At 37.0% G+C, this 25,355-nt stretch overlaps 3 protein-coding genes across 3 annotated transcripts; all 3 read left to right on the top strand.

The window, feature by feature from the left end:
* Nucleotides 1–497: 497 nt before the first annotated feature.
* On the top strand, nucleotides 498–4,716 carry LOC146136940 (uncharacterized). Its single transcript, XM_083395180.1, has one exon. The coding sequence runs from the start codon at nucleotides 3,459–3,461 to the stop codon at nucleotides 4,290–4,292; it is 834 nt and encodes a 277-aa protein (XP_083251306.1). The 5' UTR covers nucleotides 498–3,458; the 3' UTR covers nucleotides 4,293–4,716.
* Nucleotides 4,717–7,690: 2,974 nt separating this feature from the next.
* Nucleotides 7,691–25,082, top strand: LOC146136938 (GA-binding protein alpha chain-like). Its single transcript, XM_083395394.1, has 9 exons — nucleotides 7,691–7,806; nucleotides 8,837–8,997; nucleotides 9,322–9,439; nucleotides 10,070–10,188; nucleotides 10,650–10,814; nucleotides 11,749–11,808; nucleotides 12,239–12,309; nucleotides 22,066–22,294; nucleotides 22,742–25,082. The coding sequence occupies exons 1-9, from the start codon at nucleotides 7,776–7,778 to the stop codon at nucleotides 22,937–22,939; spliced, it is 1,152 nt and encodes a 383-aa protein (XP_083251520.1). The 5' UTR covers nucleotides 7,691–7,775; the 3' UTR covers nucleotides 22,940–25,082.
* Nucleotides 18,023–21,811, top strand: LOC146136939 (uncharacterized). The gene has a single exon (XM_083395393.1). It carries the CDS (start codon nucleotides 18,079–18,081, stop codon nucleotides 20,317–20,319), a length of 2,241 nt encoding a protein of 746 aa, XP_083251519.1. The 5' UTR covers nucleotides 18,023–18,078; the 3' UTR covers nucleotides 20,320–21,811.
* Nucleotides 25,083–25,355: the final 273 nt, after the last annotated feature.

Here is a 25,355-nt window from a genome sequence, read left to right as displayed (position 1 = left end):
TTAATTTGGATAAAATACAAAGTCAAGTTACCAAGCTAAGTCATTTTGAATAAAGAACAAGGCAGGTCCTTGTCAAAAAATATAACGTTAAACTATTAAAATGCTTAATGAAAGCACTTGCTTTTAACCCAAGTCATTTTTCCAAAACACTTAAGTCAGGTCAAGTCATTTGAAAATAGTGACTTAAATCAAGTCATTTCCTTAAGTCATAACAACACTGCCAAACGGCTTATGCAACGATAACAACCCTCACTCATTCAATGTGCGAGTTACGGCAGGTCAGCGCCAACGTAAGCTCATCAAATCAATATCCCCCGAGAGCTGGTTTTGTTTGCGTGGTTTGCGTACAAAGCTCGGCCTGAGCGCGCCAAAGATACACGAGCAAAGATACATCGAGAGAAAAAGGCACCGCGCTACGTAAACAGCAGCCCGGCGTGCGCTAATGTATCAGAACAGAGCCGACGCTTCAGCGCAAGGAGGGCAGACGCTTGGAGCTTCAAACAGGCGCGCAGGGAAAACATTGGCGTTTCGCATGTTGGTTTACACAACCTATAGGCTTGTCAAAATGATGAAGTGGAAATGGGTTGGCAACACTTGTTGTTTGCCGAAAGCTTTGTATGTGGGATTTTGGATGAGCTGTGAGTAGGAGGCAGCCTTAGCTTGTGAAGCGTCAAATGTTTTGCATACAGAGTTGGTTGTTGTGTTGCAGGTATGTTTGTTGCCAAGTCCCCAATGGCAAACTTTAGGCTCAGTCGAATGCCAGCAAAGCAAATGCTTATAAATTGCTAAAGGTTTAGAAACTTGGTAAAAGTTTAAACAGGAATCGTTCGTTTAGTTTGAAGCTATAGCCGCATTACGCCGCAGCGCGCTCTGCAAAACATCGAGTAACGCAAACACTGTGACCGGTTCACTTCATGTCAGTGTTTCTCAACCTTTTTAAGCGTCGTCCCAAATACTAAGCGAAACTTTCCAAGTCTGTTCATTGTACGTTTTGTAAGTTAAGGCATCATTCTCATAAATGCGAATTTAATTTATAAAAGCCTTGCCTTCGTATTTCACTCCCAGTTTTCTCATTTTTTTAAGAAACCTTGGTCAGAGGCAATCTCAACATACTTAACCTTTCCAAATCAAACAGCCCCCCATAGGTTGAGAAACACTGCACTATGTGTTGTATCATACTTTTTGTGTGGATACGAATGTTGAGCAAATTACAATTACTACTTTGAAAGTCGATAAACGGTTGTATTTTGCTATGTCTTGTTTTCGAAATTTCTTCTGAATAATGATATATATATGGATTTTTAGCATATATGAACTTTTCGTGTACAAATTTTGAGCATAGGTTAAAAAATAGGTATTTTTCGCGCAAATTATAATTACCACTTTAAAAGTCGAAAAACTGTTATATTTTGTTACGTCTGGTTTTCGAATTTTTAACACAAAACGGTAAGACATCTCAACTTGATTTGTTTAACCGCGAAGTTCACATCGTTTAAAAGTATAGTTCCGAGTTTCAAAGTTTTCAAAATGCGCCGAGCGGTAAAATTTGGTGCTTTCTACGCCAACGCGAAGCTTTACAACGAGAAATTGCCAGAGCGGACTTTATGAGTCTCGCTTTGGGGCGTCCTGGTCGTGTTTGAGTCATAACCCTGTTATCCCTTGTTTCGAAATATTAGTCACGTAGGTTCTTGGGGAAGCTGTTGCTGCTGTGGTTGTTGAAAAGGTCTCCAAGAGTGCTGGGAGTTTGACCTGGCCGCACACAATAACGGCAAAACGCGGGCGTATTAGTAGCACACGTCATTGCTTCCTTTGTTTATTGCGGTTTGGCCTCTCCGCTTACACAAATGGAAAGTTTCCAAATCAATAAGCGCCCACTACGGCTCGCTTAGATCAGGGGTGTTCAACTCAAACATGCCGACGTGCCAATTTTTCTTTTATAACTTTTTCCCGTGCCAAAGTTTAGAAACCATTTTTTTTTCTAATATTAAAAGAGCTTTTATACATAAAATAGAAACAGTATAATGTTATAATATCAGAAGTAATTGTTTGTGTCGTAATTGCTGGGATTGTTTTGTATTGTAAATAGACAATAACAATTGGCTGTAGAACAAATTTAGATTTTTTGACAATTGGGTGTATTTTTGTGGGGCTCGAGTGCCATTTTTTTGTTAGGCCGCGTGCCACATGTTGGACACCCCTGGCTTAGATTAACACGCGCCCGAAAATACGTGCAAAGATAGGTCGTTGTACGGGTCAGTGTTTACACGCTGAACTGGTGTTCTGTAACACTGCCAAATTAATTTTAGAACTTAAAAATTTAGCTCATACACTAAAAATAGAACGTGAGTGATATCAGTAATATTATCCAGCCTTCTGGGAAACGTCTGTGTTTTGTTAAATCAACAGCACGTGCTGTCCATGTTTGGCCATCGTCGTGTTATGTGTTTGTATACGCTCCACAACTCGTGGTTATTACATTTCAATCGGTGCTGTTTTGGGAGAGCAGTCGCCAGCGTTTAGTTAAACACGGCCGCGGTGAGGCATGCTTAAATTGAATTGTTCCCGGATGAATGCGTTATAAGGTTATTATAATGAAAGATATACACACATATGTGTTAACAACTGTGATCTAGCACTTCTGAATATGCTTTTTAACCAATGATTACGGCTTATGTATCATTAGTACACCGAAAGCCATCACAGTAGGTAATTATAACGTTTTATCACGTTGTATGAAACGTTAACTGAGACCAGTCCTTCAAATTAAAATGGAAAAATTTCTCAGTTATGTAACTTTTCTGTACTTTGTTACATCGAACTATAGCGAGTTTTGAGATAGAGTTGTTTCAAGTTATGTTATGTTTTTTATGTTATTTATAAACCAAAGCAGTAAAGTTAAAATTTACCAAGTGATGAAATTAAACCATGGTTGTGTTTTTGTTGTTAATCATTTCGCTATTGTGTTCGCATTTGTGGCAAGAAAAATACCCACATTATCAAAACCAAACTATTTGCACGGCTAGAAGTGTACACCAGTTTTCAGCTTTTCAGCAGTGTGTATAAATGAGGAATTTGTTCAGGCAAACGTGCCAATCAGCAAAGCGTAGCAACTGTATGAAACCCATCATTTCTCTGTCGAGAGCTGAAAAGTTTTCGAACCACTGATTTGGGGCATGTTGTACAAATTACACGTTTACAGTCGTTGCTAACTTAACGAGTGGTTGTTTATTTAAACCATGGTTGTGTTTTTGTTGTTATTCTTTTCACTGTTGTGTTAGCATTTGTGGCGAGATTTACACGACTAGAAGTGTACACCAGTTTTCAGCAGTGTATATAAATCGTAGGTTTATTCAGGAGAACTTACAAATCAGCCAAGCTTACAACTTTATTAAACTCGACTGTTTCTCTTTCGCAGATTTGACCTTATAGGTGAAAAAACACGAAACCTTTGCCCCCAAATGATCGAGCATCTGCCAACTGCTATGCGCAACATGACCTTGCTTTCGCCCGTGGACGATTTGCACGAGACGAGTTGCACAGGCGAAGCGAAGACCGACTACCTGACCTTGTGCTCGGGCACGGGCGGCGCCTTCCACCAAATCAACAACAACAGGAACAACTCGGCGCTCTGCCCGCTGAGCGAGCCACGAAAGCCGACCGCTAACAACAGACTGGCGATGCTAAAGGGAGGTTGTATGCCGCCAATGCACCCGCCCAAAACTGCTGATCGGCTTAACACTAAAAGCAGATGCAGCGGCGGGTCTTTGGCCAACAAACTACCGCGCCTTGTGAAGGTGTCAGTGTACACAAAAGCCGCCAGTCCTTACCTGGTCATTTACGACTCGAATCGCAAGTACTCGAAGCCGGCCGCTTGCGTGAAGTTGGTCAACAGCGCCATCACGCGGTGTTGCCACGGCGCCGACGATTGCCGCCAGGGTGCGGACGATTGCAGCTTCTTAGTGGTGCCGGGCAACCACATGGACGACGCAGACAGCACCAACGCGATCACTTTGCGCGCGTCGAGCCCGGAAAAGTGCGACGAATGGGTCGAGCTGCTTTCCCAGCTCGCAAAGGGCGGTTTGAGCAGCAGTGAGGCCATAGTTGGATACGTTCCCGGTTCCAGCGTCATGCCGACCCTTGACGAGCGCGATGATGACGACATTGATGACATCACCAACACTGTGGACTGTCTGAAAGCGTCGGCTCGCGAAAAGTCTCGCAAAGGCAGACGAAGCAGCCTGAACAGCCTGGGAATCAGGTTGCGCTCCTATGGCGTTAAGAACCGAAGGTGATCGGCTGTGGTTGCAATATTGCAGGCTTGTTTCAAGTCCTACACGTGTTCTGTAAAGCCGCAAAGTGTTATCAAGCGAAGAGATGCTAAACTGCAGTAAACGATGGTGCTGTCTAGTTGCGAATGCGACCTGCATCGGTCAGTCACACAGACAGGTGTTGTTGTTATTCTCGTTTTGACTTCCCTCAACCGTTTTTGATAAAAACGTGCTGTTTTCTTGTGAGAGACCACACGTGTTCCGTTGCTATTTTGCTATACGCGTTTTTACGTGTTTTTTGTTCCACTTGGTTATATATCGTAAGCTCAAGTGCTAGCTGAACCGCGTTGTGCTATATGCGGGCTGTTTCCGTTTCTTTTCATACTGTTGAAGATGTGATGTTATTGTTTACTATTTACTGATGACTGGAATAAATTTTACCTCTACATTTGGTTCCTTTCATTCGTGCAGCTTAATTTCACACTGTTAGCATTTTAACATCCTTTTATTATATTATGGTGAAATTTAAGGCTATACGTGTACCTTTGTTCGAGATACTTCAAGCAGTTGACTTAATTGAATTTAAAATAATGTTTCGTATACCTACTGTAAATATAAATATTGATATAACAATTGTTTAATATAACATGCCAGGGGTGGGCAAACTGCGGCTCGCGAGCCGCATGTGGCTCTCCGGCATGGTTTTCGTGGCTCTTCTAGTCGAATCGTAAAATTCCAAAAAATCAAAGGCTACCAAGATACCGTTTGTGAACGTTTCTCTATTTTTCTTTTGTTTAATTTAGGCCAACATTTCGTTTATGACGCACACTAGACAGAGAATCCGAAGAGTTAGTTAACAGCAAGTCAACGCAATTTCATTGCTCAGACAGTAAGCTTGAGCTACGTTTAGTATGCTTGAATACACTGCAAAACAAAAACGATGACATCTAGTGCTAAACGAAAATGTAAAGATCAAACTTGTTATGGTACAATTCCGATATTATTGCAGAACTTGCATTATTCACGGTTTTTATATTGAAATAATTTTGAGGCTCTCTGGTACGTGTATTTTCTGAAAATGGCTCTTCCATTGAATACATTTGCCCACCCCTGTAATAGGCCCATATATATCTAAGTAAAGGAAAAAAAGTAAAGGGAAAAAATGATTCAGTAAGGCATGAATTGTTAAAATATCTGTAGCCTATTTTGTTGGACTTGCTGTCAACATGCAAGCCTTACCAAAAAAAAACATTGTGTTTTGTTCACAAAATTCATGGATAAGCTGCTAAGTATCTAGCTCAGGGCTTCCTGGGGTTTTATTAACACCACTTCGTAGGCAGTCCTAACCTATACATGTTCTTTATGAACTAGTTTTTAAGTTGTTGAATTGCATTAACTCCATGTCATTTAAACAACCCACCTGAACAATAACTATCCACTTCATTGGTGGTCAATGTAGAAAGTAGTACTTACGGACATATATCCTGCAGTTTAGATAGAGCTCCAAAACCAGCCTTTCAATTATATCTTTTACCTCTGCAGTAAAATCTACATCGGCATTTTGGTCTTCCGGACAAGACGAGTCATTAAGTCCTGTTTTTTGACAAATAGCTACAACAAAAAATGATTTCTCAAATTTATTTTTTTACCGGAAAAGCATTGATGTAAAATAAGAGTTATTCATTGTTCTGTCAAAAGTGCATTTAAACTCTAACGCAGTGTTTCTCATCCTTTTTCACCCCAGGGCGCACTTGTAAACCTTTCAAACCCTGGCGGCGCGCCTGACGAGCGAGTCGACTGCTAACTTTGTTTGGATACTTTGCTTTTTGCTAGCAATTTTCATTACATCAGGCTCCCAATTCTATTATCTATAAAGCAGCTTGCGGAGTCGGTTAAAAATAACTCAACTCCCGAGTCCTACTCCGGCCAAATGTGTGATTTCGTCAAATTCCGAGTCCGCCTGCAACCCTACAGCATTTATTTCACCCATTTACGTAACTAAATTAAGATGGATTTTCAACAATCCCCCCATAGGGGTGTCATATATCTCATTCAACCACAACACATTGCTGGAAAATATCCACCATATGCTTTTTCGCCTTTTTAATTTGCATTTGGCGGCATTATTAGTTTTAAAATTGGTACTGCGCACGTCGGACTCGGGACTCGAAACTCCATCAGTCCGATTTGAGCAAAACAAATCGATTACGGTAGGTCGAGTCCAAAATATGACTCTCGACTCCACAGCCCTGCTATAAAATACGATGTGCTCAATAAGACATACCTAAAGATAAAGAAAAGAAATGAAATAGGCCTTTCATGTTGTAAATTATAAAACACACGGTATGTTAGTTAAAGTTCGATTGAAACACAGAATAAACCCCAAAAGCAACAACAACCAATTCGGAATAAATCCAAAATGTAACCGAAAAAAAAAACTAAATATACAAAATAGCGCCCAAAACTGTAAAAAAAGGGTATAGGACGACTAAAGGACATATTCTTGGCGTCGGCCGTTTGGGTGTCGACGTTTGGGTTCCATAGTGTTTTGGCACAGGATTGTTTACCTTTGTTTTGGGTTAGGCGCGAGTCATAGGTAGAATTAGAATTTGGGTTATGGTTAAAATTATTAGGGGAGTTTGTGTTGAAGTTATGGGTGGGGTTTGGGGTTAAGCAAAAAGGTTGCAAAGGCCTTGTTCTTGCCATTTAGGCCCTATTCGGACGAATTTAGGTCTTATTTTGATTTAAACGCAATTACGAGTATTAGGTATTAGTCCTATTTTGGTCTTACTCCGAACTGTTTTTTGTGCCGAGGTTGCTGTTGTTTTAATTGCGGTCTTATGGCGGAAGCACCGCTAGATATGTTGCAATAGTTCCTCTTTCTTTGTTAGCGAAGAGCCAACATCAACCATTGGGACTTCAATAAGGGCTACGAATCTTTGTAACATTTTTTCCCCATTTTCTCGCGGCGCACCAGGCCACCTTCCACGGCGCACCAGTGCGCCGCGACGCACCGGTTGAGAAACTCTGCTCTAACGTGTCTGCAAAAAAATAACTTTAGCGACCGCTTGGCTTAAAAAAGAGATTTAACCATTTTAAATCGTTAAATCATTTTGGTTCCACAGGCCTATCATTCCACTTATTCACAAAGGCCTGTTTATTAAATTATGTAATTCATGCGCCTCAGCTTGATTTCTTCGGACTTTTGGATGAAGAGCACTATCTAGCGGATTTTTATATTTTAGCAATAATATTTTGTAACAAAATTAGTGATTAAATGGGAATATTATCTTGTGTAATTTTTAATTTAATTGAAACGACCAAATTTTAGGTTTGTTAAACAAATAATATATTTACCATTTTGTATTTGCAGTTTCTTCATTTTCGTTACAGCAAAGTCGATCAAAATTTGTAAACAAATGAAAAAAGTTAAAGAATACATATACATTTTTTTAAGTTGTGCAAGTTTAGTACTAGAAAGTTTCTGTTTTACCTTTTAATCTTAAAATGGCCGAACTATTACCTTCTTGTTCAGAGGGTGAGTATGAATGCTTATTTGTATTTGAATTTAGTACTGATTGACTTCTCTTTTTTTGGTTGTTTAATGTTTGCGATGCCCGAAATATCTGATCGAATAGCAGTGTTGTGAACAAGTCATTCAGAAAATACTCACGTCCCAGTCGAGTCGTTTGAAAAATAACCCAAGTCCATTCGCAGTCAAGGTCATCAATTACATAAGTCAAGTTCCAGTCAATCACTCAAGTCATTATAAAATCATATCTTTAAATCAAGTCATTGACATAAAAATCAATGTTGAACAATTAAAATTGGTTAAGTCTTCCCTCTATGACCAATATCTTAAATAAAAAACAACAAAAAAGTCGTATGGCAAGCAATTTTTTTACATGCTAAAATGAAAATAAATAACAAAATTATTATTAAAAAATTGCATGAAACACTTGTGGTGACCTAGGGATTGCTAGGTTTTTATGAACTGAATTTAAACTAAACATTACCTGCAACACAACATGTCACAAATAAACACAGCGTAATACATAACATAGAATAAGGTACATGGCACAAATTTACCACACACTTAATATCAAACCAAGGTATACAACACAATGACCTAAGTGCAAGTCAAGGCATTTTTCCTAATCCAGTCTGGAAAGTATGACAGATCTCGACAAGATCTTGCGGGTGCATGGCTGAAATAATCTGGTGACCGGGTGCAACATAGGTCAGAAAAGTGTATCTAGGGTGAACTTTATGATTTTCCAATGCGCTCTGTATTGCACTGTAAATGTATGCCGCACAAGCGTTTGACATATTTCCGGTGTGGTTTAGAATTTTTGCGGAGTGTACTTTTGAAAGGTTGAAAATAGCTCTCCGGTGCACTTGTCATACTTTCCACAGTGGGTCCGATCGACTTGAGTCAAATCATATAAAAACAGTATATAAGTTATTGACTAAAAGCCATTACAACACTGTCAGATGGTAAAAGTACAACTTCAGGTGTTTAAATATTTTAGGATCCAAGTTAAATTATGTTTATATATGCTTTCTAGATGCAGTAATTGTTCAAGATATTGATACCAAGGCTCCACTAAAAACTCTACGGAAACTGGTCGGTGACCGGCTGTGCAAGGCAGACCTAAGCAAACATGATATTTACTTGCAGGACACTGTGCTCAATGCAGATTTGAGTTTATTTGAACATGGCGTTGAGGTGTGATTGACTTTTACATTCACCTATCTTTCAAAATAAGGGTTGACAGTTACATAAACCTTAAAAACAATGGCTTTATGTTATTAAATATATGTATTTTCCTGTGAATATGGTAATTATGCAACCTCTAATAACTCAACTATTTTAACTTTGCTTCGACTATGTGTGTCAGTGTTGGCTTTTGTCTTTAAACTTTTTAAGTCTTTAAACTTTTTTTTATTGATTTGCTTATTAAAAAAAAGGTGGACCTGAAACTTGAGAAACTGTCTAAACTGCATTTTTTGGTTGCAAAATAACCCAAACTAAACATGCTTTATTCTTAAGATCACAGGAAGTGTAGAACTGAGCATCCAAGTCCAAACGAACGACACAAACCCAAAGTTGGTGGTTGTGGATATCAACAAGCCAGCTATCGTCCCATCTACTTCATCCACTGTTGGCTGTAAGCAGCATTGTACATTATTTAAGTTATGACTTTTTTAATAACTTGACTGAATTTAAGCAAATTTTGCCTTATTCTTGCTAATTTGTTTTTAGAAATTGATTGTTTTTTTTAGTCTTTGCACATAAACATGTTTTAGGCTAACTAAAGAATTGCTGTTAACCTATTTACATTTTTTTTTTAATGTTAATAACCTGGCATGCTATGACAATAACTAGGACTAGACTTGGTCATTTTTATGTAATTGACATAAAAAATGATCTGTTAAACTATTAAAATTGGTTAAGTTGACCGATATAAGCAATAACTCAAGTAAAATGACCAAAATACAGTATATAGCAAGAAACTTGTTTTTTTGCAAAAATTGAGGTAAATAAGTGTTTATTATTAAAAAATATTTAGAGTTACTTAATTTTACCCCAAGTTGTCTTCTATTGTCCAAAATATTTAAGTATAGTCACTCAAGTTAAGTCAAGTCATAACAACACTGCAAGCTAGTGGTATTTTGCAAATGCCTTTACTTGGTGTCGATTTTATGGAATAAAATGGCTTTAATCTTTTTATTGACTTTACCTAGTTTAGTACCATTTTTTTTACTAGTAAGTATCTTCTATTTCTTTGCCTTGCCAGCAAGTCGAAGAAAAAGAAAGTATGTGTTTCACGAAAAACCGAATACAACTGCGGTTTCAACCGAAAAAGAAAGTGTGTTAGGAATTCCTGGCGACCCTAGTCTGTGGAACACGTCACAGGTAAGTTGTAAATGTTGTTAATCATTTAATTTAAGTATTTTTAATTTGGGTGTTTTCCTCATCTGTAATTTGTAATCAAAACGAAACAGCTTTTATCAGCTCTTTCTAAGTAATTTACACAAAACTGCCCTTTTCTCAATTGATAGAAGAGCCTATTAGCTAACGTTTCAGTTGACATTTGCTATACAGTATTTTGTCTGAATTTATACAGTTGCTTTACTATGTGAGCTGTTCTGGCCGAGATACAAAATTATCATTACTAAAAATATATTTTGAAAGCAACGACTTGTTATATTTTTTTACGACTTTAACTGGAACAGGATATCAAATAAAAAAATGACTTGCTCCTGAATTTTCAAAATGGTCTATTTTTACAACATTGCTGCCTGCAGTGGGAATGCTTTTACAAAAACTACCCAAAGCTTCAGACAAAAGTAAACATTTTCACCCACTGTTAACAGGTGCATCGCTGGATGGTTTGGGTTGCGAATGAATTTGAATTCGACACAAGCATCATACGCAATTACCAGATCACGGGGCAGGATCTTTGCAAGTTAACGCAGACCGATTTTCTGCTAAAGTTTCCCTATGGCAACATTTTATGGTCACATCTTCAGCTGTTAAAGGTTTGGATTATTATATAAAAAGGGTGTCTCATATAATTGGAGTCGTTGAATGATACTTTATATTTTATAATAAAAAAATTTGCCAAAAAGTACTGAAGTTCAAGTCAATACAAAGATATCCTTTAACCAATCTACTAAATTGATAAGTTCAATAATAATGATTCGTGATTTTTAACATTATATTTTATTCGAAATTTTACTATTTAAAGTAAAAAATGTATGTTTATTGCAAAATAGGGTGAAATATGTTTTCAAAGAAGTTTTGTTCAAAACAATGGTGCGGCAGTATATAATATGTTTTTTAAACTTTCATACATCTAAAGTTTGCTATTCTAAATGTATATAAGATTAAGGCCCTGCAATTAGATGCAGAATTCCTATTTTAATTTATTAAATATCATAAGTACATGTCCATATTCTGTCAATTAACCTTTGAAACAGTTTTGATAATATCGCGGTTAAACTAAATTGCAGACTCCTTGTAAAAAAATGTTTTCTGTATTTTGTTGTGAAGTACGTGGCAATGAAACAAGCACAATGTTGTATGCAGAATGCGTTACTCCATTATTAGTGATTTATGAGGGAACTAAATTTGTCTCTGCCTTCTTTTCTGTTTGGACATTTAGATATCAGGGCTGTGACGTCTGTTTAATGAAAAACTTTAGTCCGATTATGACTTTAATAACCCAACTCCTTTGGATCCCTAGTTTGGTTCAGACTATGCAGCCTTAGATTCCAGTCCAACCTACATATAAGATATAACGTAACTAAAAACGGGCTATATACAGCATCCACCAATAAGGATGTGATATATTTGTGATTAAAAAATGTTAACTTTCCTAAAGTCCGACTTGCACTCTACGGCCCTGCTAAATATTGCTTTTTTTGCTTGACAATGTAAACGCTGTTGCAACCCTCTTTTTTTCGGTTACAGAAGCTTATCAAAACGTCTGCAAACAAATCGCCTGTAAGACCCGAAGTAGCAATATCACCGGTAAGAATAATAATATTATTGATACTTTTATAAGATTTTTAACTAGCCATATGCCGTAGTTAGTACTTTTGTTTAATCAACGATTCGTGGTAACTGCCAAAAAGCTGTCACACTACAATACAAACATCTATGCTTTTCACAAAGAAAAAGTTAATAAGCTTGATAATGAATCTAGACTGAAATAGTTGAATCTAAAGCCAAATCGATACCTACTTGATGCATAATGATACAAATACGCATTGAAACGTCTTTATCAAGATGATGTACACTTGACGTTTTTGGCTCGGAATTTATTATGCAACCTATTATCAAGCTACATTACAGATCCGTTCCTAGAGTACCTAAAAAGTTAATAAATATCTGAAATAACATTTACCACCAATATAAATGTGCTATTTAACGTCACGCACAGTAATGCGATATTTTACAGCCAGAAGTTTTGGAAATTTCATCAGTGAAACGACTGGCCACTCACTATGATACACGCCCCCCTGGAAACAGGTATGTACCAACAAAAAGAACAAAATACAACCTTCTGCATACGTGTCAACAGAGTTACTAAAACATGCTAAGAACAAAAAATATTGCAGATTACCCGTGGTGTCATTTTATTATATTCTATAATGTGAACATTTACCCTCGTACGCAACCACATAATGTGTTGTAAATGTGGGACTTTAAGAAAGCGTGCTGTTAAAACGATAACGTAATACTTATTTGGGCTTTTTTGGAAAGAATAGCTAACATTAGTCGATTAGTATTTTGGAATACTGCTGTGTTTACTGAGTGTCTAGTTGTGCGCTCTGGGTATTAAAAACCCATGCTTGCTAAGGCCTTTGATGCCTCATTTACCTTTTCAACGGCGTGAGATAACCGTCATGTAGCCAACATGAAGTTACTAGCAAGCAGAGAGTAACTTTCTGCATCCCTAGAAGATGAATATGCACCCGGTTTTTCCATATGGTACAATGACCGGTGAACGTTTGACCTTTGTTGCACTCGGTCACCCAATTTTTTTTTCTGACGTGCACCCGCAAGTTCTGGTTGAGATCTGCCATACTTCGGTGGAAATAAATGCCATAAAAGACAGACTAGGGGTAAAATACGGCAGTAGAGTCAAAGACAAACTCAAAACTCAACATAATCAGCAAATAGATTGGAGTCGGACTCGTTCATTGTTTGGCCAGAGTCAGACTCAAAAGTTGGATTCAAATTATTTTGAAACGACTTCACAGTCCTGATTTTACCAGAACAGATAACAACAGAACACTGTGTTCTAATCGAACATCAGGTTAAAAATGTGAATTTATTGAGAGAAACATTTGAAATATTAAATCCATTAACGTTTCTCACAAACAAATAAAACTTCGGGAAGGAATCCCACGTTTTTTTTTAAATTGAGAGTAATATGCATTTTAAACTGTAGAGGTTTTGCAAAACGTTTAAGCCAGCTTCAGTGCTTGGCAATGTACAATCGTTTAAAGTTTTAACAATATAGGCGGTGGTATAGAAGCCTACCGCCTTTTGTTTTACATTAACGAAACGAGTTGGTAAAATTAAAATTGCAAGTGAGAAATAAATATGGGAGAATAAGTATAATAATAATAATACTTGACTCACTCAAACCTAAAACACTAATGTCGCACTCTAACCCAAATAATGTTAGCAATAGAAACCCTCGTACAAAAATGTAGTAGGTTCTAGACCAGCGCCAAGCCATTTTCATAAGTGGAAGTATTTACAACAAAACACTCTTGAATAAAAATTAGGTAAAAATTTAATGAGACAATCTTATGAATGAATAATTCTAGTGATATTTCTCCCAAACAAATAAACCTTCGGGAAGGCACAATTTTATAAATCAGGGTATTATGCACTTTAAACTGTGCCGGTTTTAAAACACAAATAAACCATTTGGGCACTGGTCTAGAATCCTACCACAACGCACATTATCTGGCTTAGGGTGCGGGTTAGCATTTTGGATGAGAGTGAGTCAAGTGTTATCATTTAGCAATGAATATAATAACACTTGACCCACCCACACCCAAACGCTATCTCGCACCCTAACCCAAATATTGTGCGTTGGTTTAATAATTGTGGTAGGATTCTAGACCAGCACCACCATTTGCTGTGCTTGGCAATCTACAATCGTTGGAACAAATGTATTTTGTGAAATACGCTTTGGAAGTCTATCAAAAAAACTAATTCACGCGTTAACCACTTTTCAATTGAGTTGACTCTCTTTCACAAATCCCCATGATTTAACGTTTGTCAAAATCCAAATAAACGATTTTCAAAAATATATTGTATTTATTGTTAAAAAAATGAGATTTGATTTTTATTTGTCTGTAAAACGATTACAACAAAAAATTTAGTAGCTATGATGTCATTAAAAGTTTCGCCTCTAAGCTGTAATAATTTTGTTTATAACTACCGCAAGATGGCAGAAAAGAGTCGCACAAAGTTAACGTTAAGCCATTGCTATTTTGCCATAACCTTATAAAAGGTTGCGAAGCAAATTAAATCGCCAAAGCTTCGTTGTTACATTTACGCTTGGTATTTGCAAAACAGGCTGAGAAGCACTGGGTTAAACAAGGACAATTCAGGAAGTTCCGAGTGAAATTTCTATTTATAGTTACGTTAAAGCGTTATAGCATACATCACATTTTGTTCCGAAATGGTTTTTAACACTGAAGCTTCCGCAAACGGCCACAATAAACCCATTTGCCTAAAGTACACGGTGCAACGCAACACGTTGTACCAAGTTGACTGTGAGCGTATTTGGCCGAGAGAGTTCATAACGTTATGTGTAATATGTTAAACAACTATCAAACACACACAGCTCACCTTAATAAAGAGAAAAAAGCCTAAATTCAAATGGTTACATTGGCACATGTAATTTGACTACTGAAAAAAATACGCTCGTTGACAAAAAGCGAGTTGGAAAAAATTATTTCCTGACTAACTCTCATTTGGTGTGGAATATTTGGAAGGTTGTTGAACTATTTAGTTTCATATATTTTATTTGGTTGATAAAAGATTTGTTTAATATTGTTAGTCAGACTTTTGCTGAAAATGCAAGAAATGTGTTTATTTATAACAAACTTGAGCTATTTTATTACAGTTAACCGTTAGAAACGTTTTAAGTTTTGTTAGTAAACTTTTAAATATTTTTCTAAATAATATAAAAATCAAAGTTAGAAAAACTAAGTGTTTTAGTCAATACAATTAAATTCATATCAATGAATATTGCTATTTTAATTTCATTATGATGTTGAATAAAAAAAATGAAAATAAAGAGTAAAGTTGTTTAAAATGTTACAAAACATAAATGTTGACAAAGACCACTGTTTCCATTAGTATTGTAAAGAAGTCATTTTGAAATGGCTAATGTCCAAAACAAGTAATTTGTAAACTACCTTGTCCAAGGTATTTTTATTAAACAGCATTTTAACCCAAGTCGTTTGTCCGAACGACATACATCAAGTCAAGTCATTTGAAAATAGTAACTTAAGTGTTGTTAAATCAAGTCATTCACTGCATATTTATTTAGAAAGTATCATGTAGTGTATCACTTAGAGCAGGGGTTTTCACAGTGTTGTAAACAAGTCATTTTGAAATGACTTAAGTCCCAGTCAAGTTATTTGCAAAATAACTTAAGTCCAAGTCAAGTCTTTTTGAATAAATAACAAGTCAAGTCCCAGTCCAAGTCATCAGTTTCGCAAGTCAAGTCATAATTAGAGCAAGTCAACTTTAAGTCACGTCCTTGTCGTAAAAATAAAATGTTGAACTATTGGAATTTTTAATCTCGTACGATTATGAGCAATAACTGAACTAAAAAATGAGAAAAACGCAACTTATAGCAAGTGATTTGTTTTATGTGCAAACATTTGGATAAATAACTCAATTTTATTAAAAAAAGACTTACAGAAAGCACTTCAATTCAACCTAAGTAATTTGCCCAAAAGACTTAAGTCAAGTCAGGTCATTTGCCCGAAAGACTTAAGTCAAGTCAAGTCATTTCGCCCAAATGACTTAAGTCAAGTCAAGTCATTTGAAAACAGTGACTTAAGTGCACTTAAGTCAAGTCATTGACTTAAGTCATTACAACACTGGGTTTTCAACCTTTTTTTGCTCATGGCCCACTAAATTAGTGAAAAAATGGCGGTGGCCCATTTAAAGTTTAATGAAAAACATGAAGTTTCAACAGCACAATAAATTAATAAAGCTTGTACCGATACATTATTTCAAATGTGTTACGTCGCCCCATACTTAATGACGTGGATTGGGACCGCCCTGGCGAGTAGTTCAACATATAAAGCAGGGCAGTAAATATCACAAGCAGCCAATAAAAAAAGAAGCAGTTTATAATAAAATTCGCCAAAGGCGCCGGAAATTTTACGCATTACATTCCTTTATCTTCTGATTTTGCGGTTTTACAGACTTTCTGAAAATTTCTAAAACCAGTTAGAGTCCTAAAAATTGTACTTCCTTGCAACAGCTGACGAAAAACAGAGGGCTTTTGATAGCATTTGGAAAATGAAACCAGACATTTTGCAACTTCAGATATTTTTCGAAACAACTCCCAAGACAAATTATAAAATGCCAATAATATTTTTACAATGATATTTTTGGGGTTTCGAGCGCATGGTTAATCTCCCTTTCCACGTTGGTGTAAAATCCGAAACAATTGTTCTATTTTTATACTCATAGTAGTTCCTGGTGGTTAAGACGATGAAAGGCAACATATGGGTTTCAAAAAAGTTTTAATTATTATTGAAGTTCATAAATTTATACCTGAAATATTGCAAAAGGTCAAAATACTTACGATACGACTGATTGAAAAGTATCTTGAAACACAAATAGGCCTAACACAACTACGGGAACGTCGCGGCACACCGGTTGCGTAGCACAATAAACGTAACAAAGAATAATACGAAAGCAAGGCGATTGCCATAAATAGAAATGATGTTACAAATATAACATTAGGTCGAGGTTTTTGTTATTTGTCTGTCGGACTCTAATGTGTTCATAATGACATGCTTTTTGACATTACTATATGCAAAGCTCCGTGACCCACTACTGGGCCATGGCCCATAGGCTGAAAACCTCTTAGAGTATTGTTACATGTAAATAACCTTTTTAACCTGGGTTTCTTTGTACAGCTTTAAAAACCCGTAGGAAATTAGCGAAAAAGTAAAACTTTCAGAAATGAGGTTGGCATTTCTTGCTTTACTCACTTTTGTGAAACTGTCAATCAGTTCTTCAGGGTGCCAAGATAATCAGTGGCAATGTAGAATTGAAAAAGCCTGCATCGACCTATGCGATGTTTGCAATGGCTTTGGAAACTGTGACGACTTTACGGACGAATTGGAATGCCAAACTTGCAAGCAAGGCGCGTTCAGGTGCGAATTGGCAGGACGTTGTATTCTGCCAAGTCGCGTTTGCGATGGTTCAGTGCTCTGTTTGGCAGGTGATGATGAGTCGAACTGTACAACTTGCCCCAAAGATCGGCCTGTGAAATGTAAAACAGGCACCAAATGCATTACTAGAAGGTCGGTGTGTGATGGGCTTAAGGACTGCGACGACAATAGTGACGAATTGAACTGCACGATATCGTGCGATGACTTTCAGTGGAGATGCAAAGACGGGAGTGAATGTATCGATTACCAGTCGATTTGTAACGGAATAAAAGACTGCAAAGACGGAAGCGACGAGTTGAACTGTGATGGAAAATGCTTTAACGAAGACTGGTTTTGCCAAAATAGGAGCAGATGTATTTCTCAGGGATGGATTTGCGACGGAATTGCAAATTGTGAAGATAACAGTGACGAGATGAACTGTACAACTTGCAAAAACAACGCTTGGCTGTGTGAAGAGGAAAGCAAGTGTATCGAGCAAAGTTTTGTTTGTGATGGATTTAAGAATTGTGAAGACAACAGTGACGAGTCAAACTGTACAACTTGCCCCGACGGTCGATGGAAATGTGGAAATGGAAGCGTTTGTGTTGATCAATGCTATGTTTGTAATGGAGTGAAGGATTGTAGCGACAATAGCGACGAGTCAAACTGCGAAACATGTCAGGTTGGTAGACATCTAATGTGCGGTTGTTTATCCCTCCTAAGTCCATGCAAACCAAACGGGAAATGCATAAAGGAACATCAACTTGCAGATGGAGTTAAGGATTGTGAGGAAGGAGACGACGAACCTTGTATTTGGTCTGAAGCAAGTTACTTTCATAATTCTTGGCGCTGTTCGGATGAGTTTAAAATGGACATTCTGCTTTCGTTTCGGTCTTACAATCAACAATTCAACTGCAGCAAAATACTTGGTCCTTGTGAAGATGGAAAAGACAAACGTTGCTACACTGGAGAGTGGCTTTGCTCGAACGTGGCTACCAAAAATTTTTACGAGCGAAATGACGGATTGTTTGGCAATAAACACGACCGCTGCTTCAATCCGAAACCTGCCTTTGGATTTAAATGTTTAGAAGTCACGCTCTCACCGCATAAGCCAAATACATGTCGCTTACCGCAAGCGAATCTTTACGACGATCTTGCTCAATGTGGAGACGAGTCGGATTTGTGCTTCGTTGAGGGTGAATTTAAGTGCTTTTTGTGCTTGGATGAAAGACTGGTGATATCTCAACAACAAGTCTGCGACGGAATTGTGGACTGCTACGATCTTTCAGATGAATGTTTATGTGGAAACCAGACTGTTTGTGATGCAATATTGGGCGACGCTAGAGACACTTGCCCTCCCAACCAAATACATTGTCACAATGAAACTGACTGCGTAGATATTGAAGAAGCTTTATGCAATGAAGAAGTCAGTTGTGTGAGACAGTCCAACATTTGGTGTAGCAGCTCACAGAATCAAAACGCAGAAATAGTCACGTGTAATGTTTTTGGTATCAATTATTACAGTTATAGGTTGGCTGAGGCGACGAAATGCGACGGAAGACCCGAGTGTCAATATTTTACTGATGAATGTTATGATTGTGAAACCCGACCCCCGTTCTGTGATGACCTGTGTACGACCAGTAGTCTATTTGACAAATTATCCTGCAGGGGTGTATTGGTGGGAGAGCAACAGGAATCATTATGCAACGAAACCGGAAAAAAACTTTGCCCGAAACGCTACAATTGTCGGCACAACAAGTTGGGGAGCATTGACGTCACTCTGCTTTGTGACGGAAAAATCCACTGTGATGACGAAACAGATGAACTGGAGTCTCGATGCAAGGACACAAGGTTTTATTGCGTCAACAAAGAACCATTGTCGGTCGACATCGACTTGGTTGAAGATGGATTACAACAGTGTTCGGACGGAAGTGACGAATGCCCGGATGTTAGCAAGTATGACACCGTCTTTTCAAATGTAAAAGAAATGATTGCAAACCCTGTTTTTAGAGGTATGTTCTGGGTCATGGGTTTTCTAGCTGTGGGTGGAAACTTTGCGGTTTTTGTTACCACCTTTAAGGAAATGGCTACTCACAAGAAATGCAATAAAGTAAAGAAAATGAATCATTTTTTTATTTTAAATCTGTCCTTTGCCGATTTTTTGATGGGTGTTTATTTGCTTGGTATTGCTGCTAAATGCGCCCAAATTTCAGGTGATTATTGTTTGAATGATGCCGCATGGCGAACCAGTATTCCTTGTTGTTTGTTCGGTTTTCTTGTAATCCTAGCTTCTGATGCAAGTGCTTTAATTATGGCAACAATGACGGCTTATCGACTTTATACTGTGTGTAATCCATTTGAAACTAGGGATATAAAACTCTATAAGGTTTACTTGTCTTGTATTTCTGTATGGCTTGTAAGTATCTTGCTTGCAGCCGCACCCTTAATTCCTTACCCATCTGGTTACTTTATTTCTCATGTTTGGTTTCCAAATCTATTTTATAAAACGTCCAGAGTTCCCCGAAACGAAACACTGCTCCTTGCAAAACGAATTTTAAAGGAAAATTTTACTGATAAACCTTGGTATGACATAAAACAACTAATAAGCTCAACATTTCCACGATTTCCTATCAAAGGTGAATTTGGTTACTATGGTGAAACTAGCGTTTGCATGCCTAGGTTATTTGCTTCAACCAATGAGTCTTCTTGGCAATATTCAACCTTTCTGATAACCCTTAACTGTACATTGTTTATTTTTATGTTCGTGTCTTATATTGTCATTTACATTAAAAGTAACAGCATGTCGAAAGCTAAAAAGAAACAAGCCAACACTAAATTGCAAAGGCGAATTTCTCGCTTGCTTTTTACTGACTTTTGTTGCTGGATTCCTTTATGCATATGTGGCTTTTTGGCTGTATCTGGTTTTCCACTTTCGAAAGATGTTTACATTATTAGTGCTGGCATTTTGCTCCCCATTAATAGTGCAGTGAACCCATTACTTTACTCAAACTGGTTTGATGCTTTTTATATTCGCTGCAAAAATCTTGTTATGACCAGGATTCAAAACCTTAGCAGCGAAACTGAACCGAGCGAGAATGTGCCTGGCTAATTTTCAGCTTATATAAAAGTTTTGTTTAGTAAAACTTAAAGTTGTTTTTTTGTAATTGCTATTTGTATGCCCATGCTGCTTATCTAAACCTTACAAGTGTAAGTGAAACTGTATTTAATTAGTAATTTTGTTTTTATGCGATAATTAAGCTATATTTATTGTTTAAAATTTTTCGGTGTTAATATTTTTGATTGTTATTAAACAATGAACCATTAACAAGCGACAATCTTTGTACAATACCTATAGCTATTTGTTTGTGTGATTGCTTGCGAAAAACCTATTTTTCAAGCTTTTTCACAGAAAATAAAATCATGTATTGAATTTGGTTTAAGAATTTATTGAATTGTAATCAAATATATTCCAACATAAATAAATTTTGCTTGTATTTTATTGTGAAACTGGGACAAAGACCTTGACTAAAAGTAAGAAAGCGAAACATTCATGTTGTCATGTCCACAAATCATACATACTATAAGCACATTATACATTCACTTGAATTGTCTATTTAAAGCTGGCATGCCTGCGTGCCTATTCGGTATATGACACAATTTGTGCTTGCTGTATTTGCGTTTTTTGGCATTTTATTAGTTGGTATTACTTTTTTTTAATAGCTTATCATATAACCCCAGTTCCTAAAGTAAAATATCCCCATTTACCTGCTGATTTTCGCCCAATAACAATAACACCAGTACTGAGCAAAATTTTTGAAAAGATTATTCTTTTTCAACTTACCAAATTTTTTACTAAATACAATACAATTACACCAGATCAGTTTGGATTTCGCAAAAAACACTCAACCTCATTAGTAACTGCAGCCCTCTATGAAAACATACTACATTCTTTAAATAATGGACAACATCACTGTACTGTATACATGGACCTATCTAAAGCATTTGACACAGTAAATCACTCAATATTACTCAGGAAGTTACAACATACATGTAAAATGTATGCTGATGATACCATATTTTATGCAGCCTCTCTTGAATCAAAGGACCTACAAAAACAAATGCAACAGGAAATAATTAAAGTAGATGACTGGATGAGGACAAATAAACTATCACTAAATTATACAAAAACTCAATATGTAATAACACACAATAAAAACCTAAAAATTGCACATTTTTCACTTCATATAAATAATGTAGAACTCCACAGAAGCAACTCATACCATAGATATCAACGCAGTCGCTTTTATAATTACTTCAGCCATGGTCCATTTCAACCCACCAAGGCCCAATAGCCTTTACATGTCGGAAAATCCCCAGACCACAAATCATACATACTATAAGCACATTATACATTCACTTGAATTGTCTATTTAAAGCTGGCATGCCTCCGTGCCTATTCGATATACGACAAAATTTGTGCTTGCTGTATTTGCATTTTTGGCATTTTATTAGTTAAGGTATTACTTTTTTTTAATAGCTTATCGTGACCATTTTTAATAGCTTATCGTGTAGGACTTAGAATTCACTTGCTCTAACTATGACTTGACTTGTTATTTATTCGAAAAACTTGACTTGAAAAAACTTTGAGTTATTTTACATATATCTTGACGTAGACTTAAGTTATTCACAAATGCCATTACTTAGACTTAAGTTATTCACAAATGGCATGACTTGAACTTAAGTTTTTTTACAAATGACTTGACTTTGACTTAATTTATTTTACAAACTACTCAACTTGGACTTAAGTATTTTTACGTATGACTGGACTGGGACAATGATCTCAAAAATCTTGTAGGTCGGGCAACAACGGCCAAACCCAGTTGTGGCAGTTCCTGCTTGAAATGCTCACCGACGCTTCGTGTATTGACTTTATACGCTGGGTCGGCGATGAAGGTGAGTTTAAGCTGCTAGCGCCTGAGGTCGTGGCTCAGAAGTGGGGACAGCGAAAGAACAAGCCGGCCATGAACTATGAGAAGCTATCCAGGGCGCTGCGCTACTACTACGACGGTGACATGATATCAAAGGTAATTTGGACCGCTGTCTGAATTAGGCGTTATTTGTCGTTTTAGTGGAAAAATGAACGACCTTCGGCCTTTGCTTGCCTTTTAAAAGTATTTAGGTAGCAAACAAATCTACATCAAGTTTACTTATTGCCATAAACATTTCACTTAACTGCCTAAAATTTGCAGCTAATGAAATGTCTATATGTTTTATTAAACTTGTAACTTCTATACTTGCCTTACTATACAAACTTCAAGTTTTTATTGGATATGTGTGGTTGGTTGATTGATTGATATTTTGCATTCACTTTCATCTTTCTTTACCAATCATCAAATTGTTAAATGATTCGTTAGTATTATATCTTCGATTCTCCCTTAAAAATCAACCTAAAAACAGTAGTTTAACAACTGAAGGTATAGCAATGGATCAAATCCTTAACAACTCACAATAGTGGTTACCATATAAAACAGGTTCCGGGCAAGCGGTTCGTGTACAAGTTCGTCCGCAACCTCAAACAACTGATCGGGTTTGAGGCCTCAGAACTCAACAAGCAAGTCCTCGAGTGCGCCGAGAAACGAAGGAGACGAGTTGAGGTCCAAAGTGTAGACGAGTACCTCCACAACCCACGGGATCAGCAGCAAATTACCCTCACTCTGACCTCAACCTGACCCCCCTAACCCCCTAACTGGAGATGTCCGGTAATATCGTATCGGAGCCAAAACATGATGCCAAGTTGCAGTATCGGTACTCGTCCAAAACTCGGGTGGTATTACTGCTCGGATGATTCAAGGGTGGTATCGGTGCCGATCCGAAACCAAATCAACACCAGAATTTCATTTTTACTCCCCTCTAACCCCCTAACTGTAGATGTCCGATAATATCGGATCGGAGCCAAAACATGATGCCAAGTTGCAGTATCGGTACTTGTCCGATACTAGGATGGTATCGGTGCCGATCCAAACCAAATGAACATAGGGATTCCAACCTGAACCCCTCTTACCCCCTAATAAGGGTTGTCCGATAATATCGAATGGGATACCCGATACCAAGTGGTAGTATCGGTACGCGTCCGATATTGGGGTGGTATTATCGTTCGGATGATACAGAATGGTATTGGTGCCGATACGTAACTAAATCAACATATGAATTTCGGCTTTGCCTCAACCAGCGAATTTTTATCTTAAAACACAATTTTTTTAAATAAACAAAATCGAAGTAACTAACCTAATAACACAAAAGAAACTTATGTAATGTTTACCTGGGAAACTTTACCTTTGAACGATTTAATTTCATCTGTTTGCTTGTTTGAGCATATTGATGACGTCATTTGGAATCGAATAGGATCGCGATAATTTTTTGTCCAAAATATCGGGTATCGATATTGGATTGAAATGTCAAATATCCTAACCCCATAACTTGTTGTTTTTGCACTCTCGGCTCGTTTGGTGCCTTAAGGTTGTCTGGGTACAAAGGATTGGATTTGAGTATATTGTGGTATTTTATCAGGGAGAAAAGTGCAGAAAGAAGTTTTTTCGCGTTTGCAGCCCAATGAACCATGATATCTATATGTGTTTACCCTTGCCACTTGCTCATTCGCTTTTGTGCCTTTAGTCTTTAAAATTAAAGCGAACATGTTTGTTGTTTGAAGGCAGCACGCTTTTTCTGGCAATCGCGACACCTTGAAGCACAAATGCTTAAGTTTAATGGTGCTGACACCTGGCATTCGTTTATTGATCTTAAAGCTCTGTGTATTTTTCTTGTTTGACATTGATTTTTGTTAAACTAAAGGTTCAATTTATTTTTTACGTCACTCTTCACAGTTGTATTTTGAAGTATATGCTCTTCATGAAGGGCAACATACTGTCGACTCAGTAATACTTTCTAAGTTTGACATTCAAAAGCCGTTGCTTTATAGAGCCTTTAGATATCATGGACAATGGTGCTTACACGTTGCAAAATAGGGGTTCATTTCTTTTTCTTCCAATCAGATCAGATAATTATTTCTTTTTGTTTTCCTGTTAAAACTTGCTTTACTTTAACAACAAATGTCCGTCATGAAATATTTGCGGTTTTTGCAAAACTTGGGTTTTCCCATTGTATTTTTTCGTATAGTAGCCTACTTAGTAAAAAAAAATGATTGGATGACGCACATGGTTAAGCACAACGGAAAAAAATATAAACAAAAATGCTTTTGTGTAAATCTTGCATGAAAGAAGACTTGAAATGCAATAGTTGTTGCATCGACTGCTTTTTTGTTAGTAAGAGTTTTACGAACTGCCTTAACATTTTGTGGACTACGTTTTCTGAAAACTAAATCACGCTTGTTTACAGGCCAGCGAGTTTACAAACCGTTACTTTATTTGACTTTACTACTTAGCGCCCTTTACTCATAAGTTGGATCGAAATCAGGTCTTCCTCTTGCAAAATGTAATTTGCTTATCGCAAACATGTTTCTCTTTTACTACCTTATTATTTTGCTTGGAAACTAGAGCTCAGCATTTAGCATTGCAGACAAACTTTGCTTTACTCCACTGGTTCTCCAACTGGAGTCGTTGGGCGTCACAGGATCCGCTAATAAGCTACATTACATTTCAATTATATCGTTTTACGCATTGCTGACATGATTTGAATAGTGTAGTAATTTTTTTTTAACTTTTCCCGTTTAAAAATACAGGCTGCGACCGCCCCAATTTGCAGAAAGCAAATCGGTTTCTACAGGCAAAAGTTCAAGGAACACTACCTAAATACTTGAATAATTTGTGTTAATAGTACAACTCAAGTAAACAAAATATTCATAAATAAAATATAAACAATTCTTTATAAAGCAACTATACAATCTATAAAATACAAACAAGTATTTTTACAAGAAATCGGTCTAACCAAAAAAAAATTTGTGCTCTTAGGCTACGTACTTTGTAGTTAAATGTGTCTTATCACAATTTCACCTTAATGTGTTTTACTATATCAAACCTTAAATTTAATTTGTGTTTTAAAGTAAAGTGACTAACTAGCCAACAAAAATAGATTGACAGACGTTGCGGAGTCGATTTGTTTTGCAAGAGTCGGAATCGAGTAAAACTACCC

This window comes from Ascidiella aspersa, chromosome 8 (assembly GCF_963924565.1).
Source record: "Ascidiella aspersa chromosome 8, kaAscAspe10.2, whole genome shotgun sequence".
Lineage (NCBI taxonomy): Eukaryota > Metazoa > Chordata > Ascidiacea > Phlebobranchia > Ascidiidae > Ascidiella > Ascidiella aspersa.
Note: the sequence above shows the minus strand (reverse complement) of the source record. Positions and strands in the feature narration are given on the sequence as shown.